Source organism: Emiliania huxleyi, assembly GCF_000372725.1.
Source record: "Emiliania huxleyi CCMP1516 unplaced genomic scaffold EMIHUscaffold_4, whole genome shotgun sequence".
NCBI classification, from domain to species: domain Eukaryota; phylum Haptophyta; order Isochrysidales; family Noelaerhabdaceae; genus Emiliania; species Emiliania huxleyi.
Genome location: NW_005198966.1, coordinates 2,223,695 through 2,240,113, shown reverse-complemented (window position 1 = coordinate 2,240,113; position 16,419 = coordinate 2,223,695). Strand labels below are relative to the sequence as shown.

Below are 16,419 nucleotides of genomic sequence, written 5' to 3'. Positions count from 1 at the left end.
CCCACACGCAATTTGCTGCTGGCATCCATTTCTTTCCTGCGCGCCAGTTCGCACCTGTGTCGAGCCTGTCTGCTGTGAGAGAGAGTTGTTTTGTTTAAATTCTTTCCTGATTTTGTGTAAACTTCCGAAATTTCAACTTTTGGACAGTGCACATGCGTGTCGCGCACTCATTCATGACCGATCTCAATGTCCCATCCCCCTTCTAGGCCCGCGGGTAGTAGTCTCCCCCCATCCCCAGGGCCTCCAGGGCTCGAGCACCTCAACCTCTCATAGACCAGCGCACAGCGCCAGAGGACGTATTTTCTTCTCAATAACAAGGTCTGTGAACAGCGCCCAGCCAAAAAACAAATCCAGGCGCGCAAATCACGAATGGTGAGTGCTCACGGTGTGGCCGATGCGCTCGTTGTCTTCCGACGATTCGTGCTCTGAAGACGGCGACGAGAAGCAAGCTCCCGCACGCGGAGAGCCACGCACAGAGGTTCGGCGTCTGCACGCCCGCCGTGTCTACACCGCCGCGTCGTCGCCTCCGAATCACACGGGGGCGGCCCTGCGGTCAGTTGTGGAGAGTGTGCGCCGAGACTGCCAAATGGCGGATCTGGTCGTCGAGCGCTTCCAACGTGTGTCCGACGAGTACTGGCGGGATATCGACCGGGCAGGCGTCGGCGAAGACTCCTACGATCTGTGCGTGGAGTACCTCTCTCGCTTCCAAGAGGCGCTGAAGGAGCTGGGGATGGTCGGCATCGAGGACCCTCCCGCAGCGGCCGGCTTTGCGGACTGCACGATCCTCGCCGAGGTCAGCGCGGCGCGCCGCAGTCTCGCTCAAGCGACAGGCAGGTGTCGCGCCGCCGTCAGCCGCATCGCAGAGACCCTCGCCCGCGCCCATGCGGACGACGAGGATGGCACGCGGGACGGCGCCCAGACCGGTGCACTTGGCGTGGCTGGCGGCGCTGATTGCGCTGGCGGCGCTGGCGGCGCTGGCGCAAGCAGCGCTCGCGGCGCGTCGCCCGTGCTGCAACTCGCGGCCCTGCTGGAGGGGGCGACGATGGGCGAGATGCAGATCGACCCCCCCGCCGCGGGCGGCACGGTTCTGCCGCCTGAGATGGCGCTCGACTGAGGAGCATGAGATGTGTGATGCGTCGCGGGCGATCGAGTACTGCCCTGGTACTGCCCGTATAATGGCGCCAGGCTTCACGCGCGCGTCACACTCCTCACACGGCACACACGCGCGCGGCGCGGGGCGGGCGCGGCTTGCTAGATGCTACTAAAAACTGGCATCTACTCAGCCACAATCAGAGGCGAGTCATCGCCTATCGATTCGTCACGCATAGAAGATATATAGACACGAGAGCCCATTGAAGAGCAAAATTTCAAAATGCATGCAATGAGCGCATCACATATCACAGTGAGTTCAACTCCCGTCTCCCGTCTCCGGACTCCGCCCCGCCGTGCTACACTTGCTAGATCACCTCCGCGGCGGAGCGGACACTACACTACTTGCGTGCGAGCTGTACTCGCTCTACACCCACGCACATCGCCGCATCGACCGACTCAGAAAAGCCCTTCCAAAACAGCCCCGTGTTCTCGCGGATTATCGACGGGAACTGTTTGCGGTCCTGGTAGAACGAGCCGCGCATGGTTGCGTCGCCCGGACTCGACAGCCCTGGGTCGGTCAGCAAGCACCCGCCCAGCTGCGAGCAGACAGCCTGCAGCCGCCTGTCTACGGGCGTGCTGCCCGACCTATTCACACCGGGCACAGCGAGGGGCTTGAAACGCCGCCGCCCCACACTGCCGCCGGCCAACTAGCAACTTGGCGCGGGGCTATACTCCCCGCGCGCATGCCAAAGCAGCGAGGCTGAAACCTCGCGGCAATCTCGACTCACCTCGGCTCACCTCGGCTCACATCTCAGCTCATCTCAGCTCACTTCTCAGCTCACATTCTCGGCTCCTCTCTCTGGCGCGCGCACCACCCCCCAAAACTGCGAGTCGCCCTCAGCAGCTGCTTTGCCATCGCCGGCCGCACCTGTTCACAGCGACGCGGCGTGAAGAGACGCCGTTCACGGGGGAAGGGGGGGGGGGGCGCTTAACGCCTGACGGACGGTCTCACGTGAAGGACGGCCGGCGCTTGCCCGAGCGCCTCTCCTCCGCCACCGCAACACGCACCGCAAAGGCGTGCGTCGCGAAGCCGCTGTACCTGGCGGCCACGGGGGGGGGAGGGGGGGGGGGAATGGTTAGCCAGGCATGGAATGGTGCGTTGACATGGCGCGGCCGCAGCTAATCTCGGCTGATCTCGCGGCCGCCTGCAGTAGTCTCCCCCACGCCCGCCGCCCGCGCCGCCGCCCGCGCCGCCGCCCGCGCCGCTCCCGCCGGGCCGGACGAGGCGGGGTGCGGTGCCCTTCCTCCTCGTCAGATCTGACGGCCGGGCCGTCGAGGCAGTGGCTTCCCCCCGCTCGGCCCTGGGCTCGGCCTCGGGGCAGGCGAGCGGGCGGAGGGAGGCGTTGCTACCCGCCGCGAGACTGCTGCAGCGTCGTTGACTGGGGCAGGAGGGGGGGGGGGGGGTGCTTCCCAGTGTGTGTGTGTGTGGGGGGGGTGCTTCCGAGTGGGGGGGGGGGGGGTGCTTCCCAATTCCCCAATGTTTTGTGAAGGGGTTTGGGGGGGGTTTTAATAATGGGGGGGGGGGGGGTATAATCCGGGGCCAAGCCCTTCCGAATGTGGGGCGCCTTCTTCCCCGTCGCGGGCCGTGGTGTCCCGCCCCGCGCTGCAACAGCGGCAGTGGCGGCGCAACGACAGACCTCACGGGGGAACCCCCCGCCGCTTCCGCGCAAAACGGGTCGATCATCCCCAGGTAAAAAAAAGGCAGGTTGAGCTGCGCGGGTGCGTCACTCCTCAGCCACGGGCGCTGCTAGTCACTAGCGAGTCATGTGCGTGAGGCAGACTGAGCCGCGCCATGTCCCATGCATGTCCGCAGCGAGGGTGAGAGACGTGAGAGCCGACGCGGTCGCCCCACTCCACACCACCACGAGATGTGTGGGAACGATCCCGCGCTCCGTCACTCCTCCTCGCACCGTCCACATGCTTGGTCCATGCGCCACACCCCAGCCACTCTCGACCAGTCTGGGGCCAATCTCGCCCAATCTCGCGGCGCCTGCACGGTCCGCGAGGCAGCCTCCTCGATCGCACGCCGCAGCTTGCCTACACCCGACGAGTGTGGACCGACGGGTGAATGATGATGCATGGGCCGTCGACTCGCTCGCTCGCGCCGCAGCTTGCCTCTTGCCCGCGGGTGCACCACCACGTCGTCCTGTTCACAGCCCACGCACGCCGCGTGAAGAGACGCCGTTCACAGCGCCCCGGCCGCACACCGCAGCACAACGCGTTCCCCCAGGACATGTACAGAGGACGTGTCAGGGACGTGTCAGGGACGTGACAGTGTCATGCGCGTGGGCGATCTGGCACGCAAGCCCCCCCCCCCCCCACCCCCCCCCACCCCCCACCATCACCACCACGTCTTCACACCTCGAAGATGAAGACGAAGGGGTCGGGCATGCGCGAGATCTTGTCGTACACGGCCTGTGGCAGTGTCGTGATGAACGCGTCAATCCTTTTCATGCGGGCCCCCGGCTTGTGGCGAAACTCTACACGTGTGGCCGGCTGCGCCTCCATCGCCCGCACGAGCGATCGGATGCGGCACGACTTCAGGTCGAGCAGAGGCGGCGGGGCCTACACCCACTCCTCGCCACTCCTTCAGCGCTGTGTGCTCTCTCTCGCCTTCAGTTCTGAGTTCAGTTCTGAGGGCGCGTCCCGGAGTCGATAGTGCATTGTGTGTATTGATCAGGGTGTGTGCTCTCGGCTTCTGCGGGTGTCGGTGCGGGGCGCGGAGGAGGGCAGGCGCGGACGCGGCTGCAGGAGGTGCTACTAAGGGCGCTGAGGCGCGACTGTGACGGAGTGAGTGTGTGCAGGTGTGCGGAGTAAGCGGTGTGCGGAGTGAGTGCGGGTGGTGTAGTGAGTGAGTGCGCGGGTGGTGTGCGAGTGAGAGTCGTGCCCGCTGCAGCTGCACGTCCCCAAACGAGAGGTTGCGCAGCAGCGCGCGCGTACTGAGCGCGCGCGGCGACGAGTCGTTGGTGGTAATGACGAAGGCGCTGAGCGTCCGCCCGAGCACCGCCGGCGCGCCGCCGCTGCCGCCGTCGCTCGGCGGCGAGCGAGCAAAGGCCTCTGTGAGCGGCTCCTCGTTGGCTCCGCTCATCAGCGCGAGCATGACGACCATCAGCGTGAAGAGAAGGACGCGGACCGCGCCCCACACCGTGGCTCCGGCCCCTGGCGTCCCGTCCACTGCGCGGGCGGCCGCTCTGGCGAAGAGCGGCTGCCCGCCTGGCTCTGGCACCCCATCGTCGTCGCTGTGCCCGAGGCTCGCGTACGAGTGACTGCGACCGCTGAGCCGGTCGACCTCGGCTTCGGAGTCCAATGCGAGCGCGCGAGGCTGGATCATGTGCAGCTCAGCCGAGGTTTCTACTCTCGAGGTGCACTGCGTCTTCTGCTCTTCCTCGGTGGTGCGGTGTCCTCGCGGCCGCACCTGCCCATCGCACGGTGGGTGAGCCAGTGTGCGCGTGGGAACCGTGGGCTGGTGGAGTGAGGACCGCGTGTCGTCGAGCTGCGCGAGCTCAACACAGTTGTTAGGGAGCAACGCCGTTCACGGCGGCGTGCGTGTTTTCTTCATTCTGAATTCTTTTGCGGTTAGTGTGCGGCGGCGGGCAGCGCGAGGCGGCGGCGCGGCGAGGCAGCGGGCGGCGCAGGGCGGGGCGGCGCGGCGGCGGGTGGGGTAATTAATTATTTGTTAATTCATTATTACTTAAATAATCATCGGGCGGCGGCGCGGCGCGGCGGCGGGCGGGGCGGAGCGGGGCGGCGAGACCATCTGCAGTTACCGGGCCTCTGGTCATTGGAGAGCAGCAATGGTCGCGCCGCCCTCGACTCACGGGGCTGCCTTCCAGCCGTCGCTGCTCAGGCCGGGGGAGGGGGGGAGACCTCCTGTTCCTCGCGGAACGGGAGCAGGCCCCTCCTTGCCCGGTCTGCGAAGCAGGGCGGTGGTCGTGCCATCTTGGCTTCACAACGAGCACGCCGCAACCGTCGCCGGCGCGCGACACGTTCCCGTCAGCAGGACTGTCCTGGTCGAGAGTGTGTGCCGCCAAGGCGGGACCACTCGGGGACAGTGCCGACGGGACGCGGCTCGAAGGGCGTGGCTCCGCAGCACGACTGGCACTCGTCGCAGAGGCCTCGCATTCGACAAGTCGGGAACGGCTCTACCCGCAACTTTCTCGCTAACACGCGCGCACCGCCGAGCCTGGGGCGGGCGCGCTGCGGCCGCACGTCTAACTTCGTCATAGTGCCACGACGTGCGGCCTAGATTTAGCCCACGCGCCTCTGCTCGCAAACACTCACCCATTTGATTGTCACTGTCCGTGAGTGCGAGATTAGGGCTAGCTGCAGGCAGCTAGCCCATGAGGAGAGCGTCCATAGACACCTCACTTAGACCCCACACACGGTCTCGTCCGTGCCTCGCCGGCCGGTGAGATTGCTAGAGGTGGAGCGAGCTGCTCTAGCCTCACATGTCACTTCCTGCCGTCTGTTGTTTGTTGTGCCCTTGTTTGTTTCTCTTGGCACCTTGGAGTGCTGGGGGGGGCGACAGGGAGGATGTGGCCTTGAGTTATGTGTACGCCAACTCAGGGTGTGTGGCAGCCAGCTGGCTGTGTGTCTTGTGAGCTTGTTTGTGTCTGTGTGTCGCTCGTGCGTGTCGTCATCATCTGTCTAGCGTCCACCCATAACGCGTTGGTGTCCAGTCCGAGCCTGGCTGTTCTTCACCTTACTACCTACCTACCTACCTAGTGAGTGTCCTTATACCGCTCTGATGTCCATCGAAGTTTTCTTTTTTCGAGTTTTCCTCCTCCTTCTTTTGCTATGATGTAACATACTTCCGGGCCGGTGTGCGGGGAGCGAACCTTAACGACCGCCCAGAAGCTTTCTGAGCGAACCAATCGGGCCAGGATCATCAGCATATGTCCCCTCCACAGCATCGTGGGCGTTTGAGCGGTATTTGAGGAGCACCGCGACTCTGAAGTTCGGCCGGGTGGTCTGCAGACCCCCCCCCCCGGAGCAGCAGAGGCTCCGTGGGGTCGAAAAGTCGACGCTGGGAGTCGCACTCGTCAAACCGTCGCAACACCACGCGGTACGCACGTACCGCCCACATCCCCTCCACCGCTGAGAAGGCGCAGATCGACCGCCGGGCCGCGTAGCCGTCGTTAAGGAGCCGTTTTTGGAGCCGTACGAAGAGGTCCCAGACGGGCGAAGATGCGGTTTTTCGACAACCACACGCGATGTGGTATCTGGTTTTTGCTAAAAACGGGCCGCCTAGTGCAGCATCACTAGTACAACACGCAACCACACTGAAAGCTCCACACTAGCCGGTATAGGCGAGAACCGACGGCGTCACGGTCGCCGGAGTGGACGCACTGCACACACACTGTGACCGTGTCGACGGTGTGACAGTGAGCTGACACAATCGTCGGCGCCGCGCTATCGCGGCGCCCCGCAGTCAACACGCCTCAGGCACACCCCTGAACGCGCCATGGGCGCGCAGATACACCGCAGCGCCGTGGAGAATCCACACCTGGCCGGTCCCAAGCCCCGTCCTGGGCCTCCAGGCGGCCGAAGATCGGCCTTCGGGCGGGATGAACTTGTCGGAAATGGAGCAAACTTGGCGCGGCTCGCCGCTCGCGGTACCGGGTGAGCCTGGATAGGGCAAAATCTGGGGTGAATACGAGGGACAGAGGTCGCAAGTTTGTCGCGCAAGTTTGCGCGGCGTGGCGCTGCCCCGCTGCCGAGGGCGCCACCAACCCGTGGCGGCGGCATTTCCAGCCCAAATTGGGCGTTCCGTGTGCCTTGCCGGCGAGAGTGGACGGGCTGTGCATCGTGGGGGGGGGTGACTGAGAGAGAGGTGGTCGTGTGCCTACTTTGTCGGCCGCGCGCGAGGAGAATACTGGGTGTGAGGCGCGCAGGAGGCGAGGGTGGGCGCGCCGGCGGTCGAGCCACCGAAGAATTCGACGTGGCGCAGCTCCGCGCCGGCGGGGACGACCGAGCACATGATGTCGGCGGCGGTCACGCGACGAGGGAGAGCCGCAGGAGCCCTCTGAGAGCCAGGCGCGCGAAAGCAGCGATGAGTGGCGCTTCGATCAGCCACCTGTGGGCGGCCACCGGGGAGACGGTCAAGCGCTGCCAGGGTTGGATCCGGTGCGTCTCGTATCACTGGTGGGCAAGGTCTGCAGCAGCAGCGCTCAAAAAGAGGGAAAAAAAGCGACAACTGTTCTGACTGTCAGCTTTCTCGACGCACCGTGCTCGGCCTCGCTGAAAAGCTGGCTGGTGGTCGCGCGCAGCGCGTCAGCGCGGGTCCAACTGGTTCGGCACCTCGGCTGGGTCCATCGGCAAGAGGCCCGCGCCGTCGGGCGGCCCCGGGAGCGCATGGGCGGCCGGCGCTGAGCGGAGGAATGCGGGCTGAGATCGCAGCTCTGCCACGAAAAACACAAGGAGATATTTTTAGCAAAAACACAAACAGTACCCAATCAAGTACTTATACAACGTACTACGCAAACCGTCTCGAGGGCGCTTGAGAGTTGAGGCAGGGGAGGAGGCGGGTGAGGCGGGCGGGAGGCGACGAGGAGAGGAGGCGAGGAGGCAAGGAGGCGAGGAGAGCGAGGAGAACGGGCGAGGGGCAAGGGGCGAGGGGAGTGAGGAGGGGAGGTGGTGGTGGAGAGGTCTCACGCCGCCCACGCCGCCGTGCCGTACCGGCCCAGCAGCGGGTGCTGGATGCTCCAGTGCCGCCAGACATGGAAGTGCGCCACCATCATGCCGCCGAGCCGTGGGAGCTGCAGGCCAATGTGCGCGTCTGGCACCACCGGCATCGCCGCAAACTTGTCCCGCCCCATGAGCGTCGCCAGCAGCCCGTTCGCCTCGGCACGCTGCTCCTCCGAGAGGCTGCAGTAGGCGCAACCCCACATCTCCACCACCACCTCGTGCAGCAAGCCGCTGTTGGTGTGGTCTCCCGCGCCATCTTCGTTTAGGTAGGTTCCGTTGTGCCGCTCCGCCTCGAAGCCGCCCTTGTGCTGGCCGCGCGCGATGAAGCCCTCGAGGTCGCCGTCCGCCGGGGCGCCGTCCGCCGCGGTGTGCCGCGCCCCGCAGAGGCGGATGTGGCAGATGCCAGCGACGAAGCCCGAAACGGAGTCGCCGATGCCGGTGCAGCCGCTCCTCCCCAGCAGCGGGCCGGTGAACGAGCATGCGGCCGCGAGGCTTTTCCACGAGGTTTTGTCCAGCGTGAAATCGCAGCCCCGGCCGCCCAGCAGGACGCCGTCGTCGTAGCGCATGATGCCGGTCGCGTCGACCCCGGTGATGAGCTCGAGGTGCGTGCGCGAGTTCCCGGCGACGATCTCGGCGAAGCCGTCAACGTGCTCGCACGCCCACTCGTACTCGGCGGGACCCAGCGGCGCGCTCCGGAAGCTCGGCGTCAGCGGGAAGGTGACGAGCGGGTTGCCGGGCGTGTCCTGCGGGTTGCAGCCCGGCAACGCGGGCACGAGAATGTCGAGCTGCGCCACCGACGCGTCGAGTGGGTCGACCTTTGGCGGGAGGAGCTGCGCGCCGTGCCGACTCGCCGCCACGACTCCCGCGACGTACCGCGCTGGCGTGTCCTGCCCCGCCACGGCGCCCACGTCGAGGATCCCGCCCGACCGTCCGCCCCGGTTCGTGTGTTCAAAGGCCTCGCTCTGCGCGCTGTGCGGGTCCGCCAGCACCCGCTGGCACTGGCTGCAGAGGCTGCCAGGGCCAATGGCGCGGCCTATAATGGCATCCACGCGCGGCCGCTCAGGCTCTGCCGGCCGGCCGAGGTGGCCGATCGCCGACGGCGGCCCTTGATGCAGCAGGCGCACGAGTCGTGGTGCACTCCTCCGGGAGGCGCCGCCGCCCCCGCCGCCGCGCGGACCGACCTGCGCTTGGCCCTGGCCGCCTTCTGAGCCTCCGTGTGGCGCAGGGCGAGGATGTGCGCGGCGAGAAAGGTGCGGTTCTTGTCGATGGTGTCGATGGCGTTGCCGTCGGCGGTGAGGGCGGCGAGCGGGAGGCTGTTGCTGTTGCGAAGCACGCGCGCGAGCGGGCCCGTGTTCTTGGCCACCACCGCCGCGCGCGTCTTGTCGGTCGTGTCGGAGGCAGGCGCCGTCGGCAACGCCGGCAGCTTGCCCTGCTTCCAAAGCGGGCGATTTGCATTGCGCTCCTCCCTGACGATGCTCGTCCAGTCCCTCCCGGTGGTGACGGCGAGAAGCGTGATGGCGCCAGGCACGTCGCGGACGGGCCCCACCACGAAGGCGCCGCCCCGGTCGAGCGCGACGCTCACCTCGGGGCCGTAGACGTGGCCCGAGAGCTTCGTCGTCGTCGTCTTGCTGACGATCGCCGACCTGCCGCCATGCAGCAGTATGACGTGGATGCGGGCACCGCCGGCAACCACCACGCACTCCCCCCCGATCCACAGGCGGCGCTCGTAGGTCTCGATGGGCACCCCCACGCGGTGAAGCACTTCCTGCTCGCTCAGAGGCAGCAGCTGTAGCCGCTCCATCATCAGGCGCGCCCTGTTCCGTTGAAAGGTCTCGGCGCACGACTTGAGCAGGTCGATGCAGCTGCAGGTGAGGCAGAGGCCCCACGTCGGCGTGCGCCCGCGCATGTGAGCCTGCAGCGCCTGCTGCAGCCGCCAGCCGCACGCGCCCTGCGCAAAGAGGTGGTCGAAGCTGCCTCGCGCGCTGGGCGGATTCAGCAGCGCCTTCACCACGCGGGCCGCGTAGTCGGCGGACCACTCGAGCGAGCACCGTGTGCACGAGATGCAGGGCGTCGCATCGTGCCGCAGCTTGCTCATGCCGGGCGGAAACGCGCCCCCATCCACCATCCCGAGCGTGATGTCGACCAGGTCACCACCGCCTCTGCTCACCGCCACGACGCGCTTGATCAGGTCGTCACCGCTGTTGATGGGCTCGCTGGCCGGGCGCACGCCAAGGAGCTCGCTCAGGCCGTTGGCGGCAGCAGCGCACTCCGCCGCCTCGGCGGCGTTCTCGGGCGGAGGGGGAGGCATCGGGTCCGAGCTGGGCTTGAGCCGCCTCGCGGACTTGGTGCTGGTGCCGCCACGGGCAGCCCGCGCCTGCGCCGAATCGTATTCGCGGTTGCGCTTCCGCACCGTGTTCTTTTCGCTCCAAATATTGTGCTCGGTCGCGTGGTGCGCGCGTGCCTCCTCGTACGCCGCAAGCTGCCTGGGGCCTTTATTGGCCGGAGGCTTCGGCGGCGGGCTTGACCCGACCTCCTCCAGTTTGGCGCCATCGAACCACTCGCACCACTCCTCAAGTCGCGCGTACCAGTCGCCGAGCCTCTTCGAGTAGGTGGCTTTGCCTGTCGTTGGCAGTGCGGACCACACGGGCCGAGAGAAGGACCGCGGCGCCACCTCGGCCATGATTCGAGTGGACTCACTGCTGCCAGCCGCCTCGATGTCAGCCGCGTCAGCCGCCTCGACGTCAGCCGCCTCGGCCATCGCCGCTCCCGAGCCAGCCGCGCTTGTGACCGCCTCGCTCGTCGATGAAAGCAAGCTCTGGACCTGCGTACCGCCCGCATCGCCTCCCGTTGATGGCGCCGCCTCTGTCGCTGCCTCCAGCTTGACCGCCGGCGGCGCAATGTCGACGCCACTGCTCACGTCCAGCGGAGCGTCAGCGCCACCCGGCTCCTCTTGCGCCGCGAGATCCACTTGCTCTGCGACCCCCGAGCTCCCCGCCTGCTGGCTCTGGCGCACCCACCACGGCCTGACTGCATCTGGGTTTGCCAGCTGCTCGATACAGGTTCTGATCTGGCCCAGCATCACCCACAGCTCATGCCACTCCTCGTTGGCGATCGCAGTCGCCAGCTCGCGCCTCAGCAGCTCTTGCGCCAGCTCGCTGCCATAGCACGCTCCAAAGAACAGCGGAGGCACGTCGGGTACCTCCGCATCCGCAGCCAGCGCCGCGCTCTCCCTGCTCTCTGCACTCGCGCTGCCGCGGCTCGGCAGCAGCAGCCGCTGCCACTCCTCCCGCAGCTCACGCACAGAAATGGGTGCTGCACCCCTGTCCTTTCGCACCTTGGCGTAGGCGGCGGCTTCGTGCTCGCGCTTGACGCACTTGGAGCTGGCGGCCTCGACCGTCCCACCCACGGGTAGGCTTTTGGGGATGGCGAGCCCGCCGTTGTTGAGGCGCGCGGCAGTCGTGCGGCGAGTCATATGAGACGCGATGGTTGCGACCGTCGTGATTCTCCCGGTTGCACCGAAACGCGCCCCAGCTGGGGTTAGGGGCTGTTGCACGTCAGGGTTGTTTTTGTGTAGGTAGTTGTTTAAAAGAATTTTACAACAAAACTCCCTCGCACGACACTGGGCACGGGACTGTTTTACAACCAAGCTCCCTCGCACTACAACATAATTAATTCTGTACTCCAAGTGCTCCAACACCCCGACTGGTGGTGAGACGAGCCGACGTGGCGAGGATGTCCCTTTCGCACATGTTCGAGCTTCGACGACTCCGACGCCGCCCATATCTGCTACGCCGGATCGTTCAGCCATGTATCGATCTTCTGCAGTTTGCGGCCAAGGTCCGTGTCGAGCTTGCCAAGCTGTCGCACTATGTCGATGGCGGTCTCGACGACGTTGACGTGACGCAGATAATGAAACCGACTTAATCCCAGGTTGTCGTCCTGGCTTGATGGCGACAGGCCGTGATACGACAGTGCATGCGCGATGAGGGAATCTGCTAGCCTGTATGCCTCGTCGTCCTCGTCGTCCGTGTCGTTATCGTCGTCCTCGTAGTCCTCCTCGTCGATTCGCTTCGCTTCCGCCTCGTCTGCTTCGTCCTCCGAGGATTCAGGACTAAGCTGCAGACGCCTTGCCGTACACCTGTCGCACTCACAGGCGCCATGCAGCATTCCACCATGCCACTCGTCGTGCATGTCATCCTCGTCAAGTTCCTCCACCCAATCGGGATCTTCCTGCTCTTCCTGCTCTCTTATTACTCGATCCATTTCGTCATCTGAAAGCGCGTGAGCGGCTTCCAACGTCTCGTCGACCTGAGCGATCTCTTCCTGGAGCTTCACAATCTGAGCCGCGAGAGACCGTTTGCGTTCCTTCAGGCCCGACTTACTCACGACCTGCAGCGAGAAATGCGACTCGTGCGGCTGCCCGATAGGTCCCAGTGACCGCAAGATTCTTTGATAATCGGTGTCCTTCTCCTCCTCGTCATCATCGTCGTCGTCGTCGTCGCCGCCGCCCACTTGGAGATCCGCCTCGTCGACCCCCCGCTTGTGGCCACCAGACGAGCTGGGACCAGGTGAGTGTTGCTCGATCTTGACAACGGCGGGCGGGGTTGCGTCGGCGGTGAGTGGATTGTCCACGCCACCGGGTTCGTCGTCTCGCGTGGAATCCACCTGCTCACCCGGCGCAGGCAGAGAGGGCACGCTCGCAGCATCGAGCGGATTATCAGCCCCGCCTGGCTCAGAGCGAACCGCCAGGTCGATATGCTCTGACACTCCGGAGCTCGAGGCGCCAGCGCTGGGGCAGGCACCCACCCACCACGGCAGCTCCGCGCCGGTGCCAAAGCCGGCGAGTTGGGTCAGCGCGACATCAATCTGCCCCAGCAGTACCCACATCTCCTGCCAATCGCGCCGCTTAACCGCCTCGCCAAGCGTGGTGGAGAGCAGCTCCTGGGCGGCCTCCTTTGCGCAACACACGTCAAGGTACATTGGCGGCTTGTCCAAAATACCGCCAGACTGTCTCGGGAGAAGCAGCCTTTCCCACGCCTCGCGGAGCTCCGGCGCATCGATCATGCCCGCGCCTCGCTCCTTTCGCACTGCAGCGTAAGGGCCGGTCTCGTGCTCTCGCTTGAAGATCTTGCGGCTCTCAAGTTCGAGCGTCTCTGCTCTGAGCAGCTCCGCTGGAATCTTAAGCGCGTCGCCTCGCGCGAAGGCTGGGACCTGCAGCGCTGGATCGCTGCGCAGCGTGCGGCCGTACATTATAGAGCGTCGCGGAGAACGAAGTCGCCGAGTTGCGTCGGGTTGAGAGAGAGAATATTTATTCTAGTCGTGTCCGCTCCGAACGTGTGTATGCACAACAGTCATGGCGCTGTCCTCTCAGGAGACGCCATGAGTGGGTAGAGAGGAGCAACCGCACGTGAGTGCCCTGTTCGAGTGCGCGAGATCTCCTGAGATCTCCCAAAGATTTCCGCTTCGGAATTCTTTCTCGAACAGCCACCCTTCCCGCACGGTGGTGCTCCCCTGGCCAGGTTCCGTGATGGTCCCTGGCTGTGACGAGGAAGGGGCAGGAACCCTCCCGACGCGACTCAAGGATCCGACCAAGCTGAGACCGCGAGGACGGCGTGTACATCCGTCACTACAATGGTCTCGCAAGGAAGTTCACATGAGATTTTCCCCTGCGCAATCATTGCTGCCCCACCTCACCACGTCATCCCATGCTCCCAACGCGAGCAGTGGCGGGCGGGCGGGCGCGAGCGGTGCCATGATACACGCGCGCACCATCGCGGTGCGCGCGATTCTGGAGAGTGAAACGTCTAACTTGCTGACGTCCTTCACAGTCCGTCTCCCAATTTATGCGGCCCAGCTCCGGCCGAATAAATATTCCGTCCTTTGTTCGCGTGCGCTCACGCGGTGGAGAATATTTATTCTAGTCGTGTCCGCTCCGAACGTGTGTATGCACAACAGTCATGGCGCTGTCCTCTCAGGAGACGCCATGAGTGGGTAGAGAGGAGCAACCGCACGTGAGTGCCCTGTTCGAGTGCGCGAGATCTCCTGAGATCTCCCAAAGATTTCCGCTTCGGAATTCTTTCTCGAACAGCCACCCACACCCTAAACGCGTGTTACCGAAGTGGCTCCCCCACCCCAAAACGAGGGTCTGGGCGCGGCGCCCACGACCCTCCCAAGACGCTGGCAGCATGCCTGCAACCCGAGCGCCACACTGGCGCTCCGCCACAAGGTCACACGCCCTCACGTCCCGGCCTAGACCTCTTCCTCTAGGTCTATGTCGGCGACATCCCCCTCCCCTCCCTCTTTCCGCCCGAAGAGGAAGGCGAACCTGTGGAGGCATGAAACCCCTCCAGTCCCGCTCTCCTAGGAAGTCGCACGACCCCGCAGTCCGTCCGACCAGCCTCGTTGCTACGCTCGCACGCAACGCCTCCGCGCCTCGCTAGGGCTCACCGTGCCGCTCTAGCGCGCCCCTCAGCCGCGCAGGCACCCTCTCGAGTGCCCTCTGCTCGAGTGCCCTCGGGGCGCTGCATCGCCCGCGACATGCCTCCTCGTGGCGCGCGACACAAACCAGAGACAGCTGCTCCAGCCGATCGAGCGCAACGCTCTACTCCGCCGCGCTGAGCGACCACTCAGCGCCCCACACATTAACTGGCCGACTTTGCGAGGCGCCCTGCGCCTCCTCCACACACCCCTCACGCCTTCGCGTGGCGTGCCTTTGGCGAGAAGGCCGCCCCCCGCAGCCGCCGGCTCCGCCGCCTCGCCGCCTCTTACACGAGCATGCCTCTTCTTGGCATACTCGGAGGTTCATGGTGACCGCCCGCGCGAGCGCGCCCCACGCCCGGCTAGGGCTCACCGTGCCGCTCTAGCGCGCCCCTCGGCCGCGCAGACACCCTCTCAAGTGCCCTCGGGGCGCTTCGTTGCTCGCGACCTGCCGCCGTGTGGCGCGCGACGCAAACCAGAGGCAGCTGCTCGAGTCGCTCTAGCACGACACTCTACTTCGCTGTGTCGAGCGACCTCTCGAGGCGCTCTGCATGCGCTCGCCGCCTTCGCGAGGCGTCCTGCGCCTCCCCCAGGCGCACCGCACGCCCCGCGTGGCGTGCCATTGGCGAGACGGCCGCCTGCAGCCGCGGCCCCCTCGCCGCCTCTTACACGAGCATGCCTCGTCTCGGCATGCTCAGAGTTCATAGCGGCCGCCCGCTCGAGCGCGCCCCGCGCCTTGCTAGGGCTCACCGTGCCGCGCTAGCGTGCCCCTCAGCCACGCAGACACCCTCTCCAGTGCCCTCGGGGCGCTTAATTGCTCGCGACTTGCCGCCGTGTGGCACGCGACGCAAACCAGAGGCAGCTGCTCGAGTCTATCGAGCGCAACGCTCTACTCCGCCGCGCTGAGCGGCCCCTCGGCGCGCCACACATGCGCTCGCCGCCTTCGCGAGGCGCTCCGCGTCTCCCCCATACGCACCGCACGCCCCGCGTGGCGTGCCATTGGCGAGAAGGCCGCCTGCAGCCGCAGCCGCCTCGCCGCCTCTTACACGAGCATGCCTCTTCTTGGCATACTCGGACATTCATGGTGACCGCCCGCTCGAGCGCGCCCCGCGCCTTGCTAGGGCTCACCGTGCCGCGCTAGCGTGCCCCTCAGCCACGCGGATACCCTTTCCAGTGCCCTCAGGGCGCTTTATTGCTTGCGACTTGCCGCCGTATGCGGCACGCGACGCAAACCAGAGGCAGCTGCTCGAGTCTATCGAGCGCGACCCCCTACTCCGCCGTGCTGAGCGGCACCCCGGCGCGCCATACATGCGCTGGCCGCCTTCGCCAGGCGCCCTGCCACTCAGACATTCAAGCGGCCGCCCGCTCGAGAGCGCGCCCCGCACCTTGCTAGGGCTCAACGGGCCGCTCTACTGTAGCGCGCCCCTCGTACGAGCCTCGAGCTACTCGCTCGACTTTCCCCTGAGCAGTGAGTTCTGAGTAACACGAGAGCCTCACCTTCACGCTCCCTGCTCCACACAGCAGGTCACGAGAGCTCTCGCCCTCCACGCTCACTGCTCTACAGCACGGGTCACGAGAGCTCACCTCTCTCCAGAGCTGGACGCGAGAGCTCGCCCCCTACACTCACTGCTCTCCTCAGCAGATCACGAGAGCTCGCCCTCCCAGCTCACTGCCCCACAGCAGATCAGAGCTCGCCTCCCTATACACTCACTGCTACACAGCAGATCAAGAGAGCTCGCGCCCTCGGCTCACGCTGCTTCACGGCAGATCACGAGAGCTCTCACCCTCTCAGCACTCTTTGCTTCACGTTCACGAGAGCTCGCCTTCAGCACTCTCACTGCCTCACAGCAGACCTCAGCACTCACTGCTCAACAGCAGATCAGAGCTCACCTCTCCCCGCTCACTGCTCCCCTGCAGATTACGAGAGCTCGCCCTCCACTGTGTCACTGCTTAGCAGCAGATTACGAAAGCTCGTCCTCTACACTCACTGCTCCACAGCAGATCACAAAGGCTCGCCCTCCACGCTCACTGCTTCACCGCAGATCACGAGAACTCGCCTTCAGGACTCACTGCTCCGTAGCAGACCACCGAGGCTCGCCCTCT

The 16,419-nt window shown here is 65.5% G+C and overlaps 2 protein-coding genes across 2 annotated transcripts; both read right to left on the bottom strand.

Annotated features, from left to right (window-relative positions):
* Nucleotides 1-1,341: 1,341 nt before the first annotated feature.
* EMIHUDRAFT_432446 (hypothetical protein) lies at nucleotides 1,342-2,425 on the bottom strand (the record flags this gene model as incomplete). The annotated part of the gene is made up of 4 exons (XM_005770866.1): nucleotides 1,342-1,737; nucleotides 1,965-2,020; nucleotides 2,161-2,191; nucleotides 2,298-2,425. Coding segments are annotated over 4 exons (404 nt in total), but the record flags the coding sequence as incomplete, so codon positions are not given.
* A 9,200-nt stretch (nucleotides 2,426-11,625) lies between these two features.
* On the bottom strand, nucleotides 11,626-13,089 carry EMIHUDRAFT_96198 (hypothetical protein; the record flags this gene model as incomplete). Its single annotated transcript, XM_005770865.1, has 2 exons — nucleotides 11,626-12,504; nucleotides 12,646-13,089. 2 exons carry the CDS (start codon nucleotides 13,087-13,089, stop codon nucleotides 11,626-11,628), a joined length of 1,323 nt encoding a protein of 440 aa, XP_005770922.1.
* Between the last annotated feature and the right edge of the window lie 3,330 nt (nucleotides 13,090-16,419).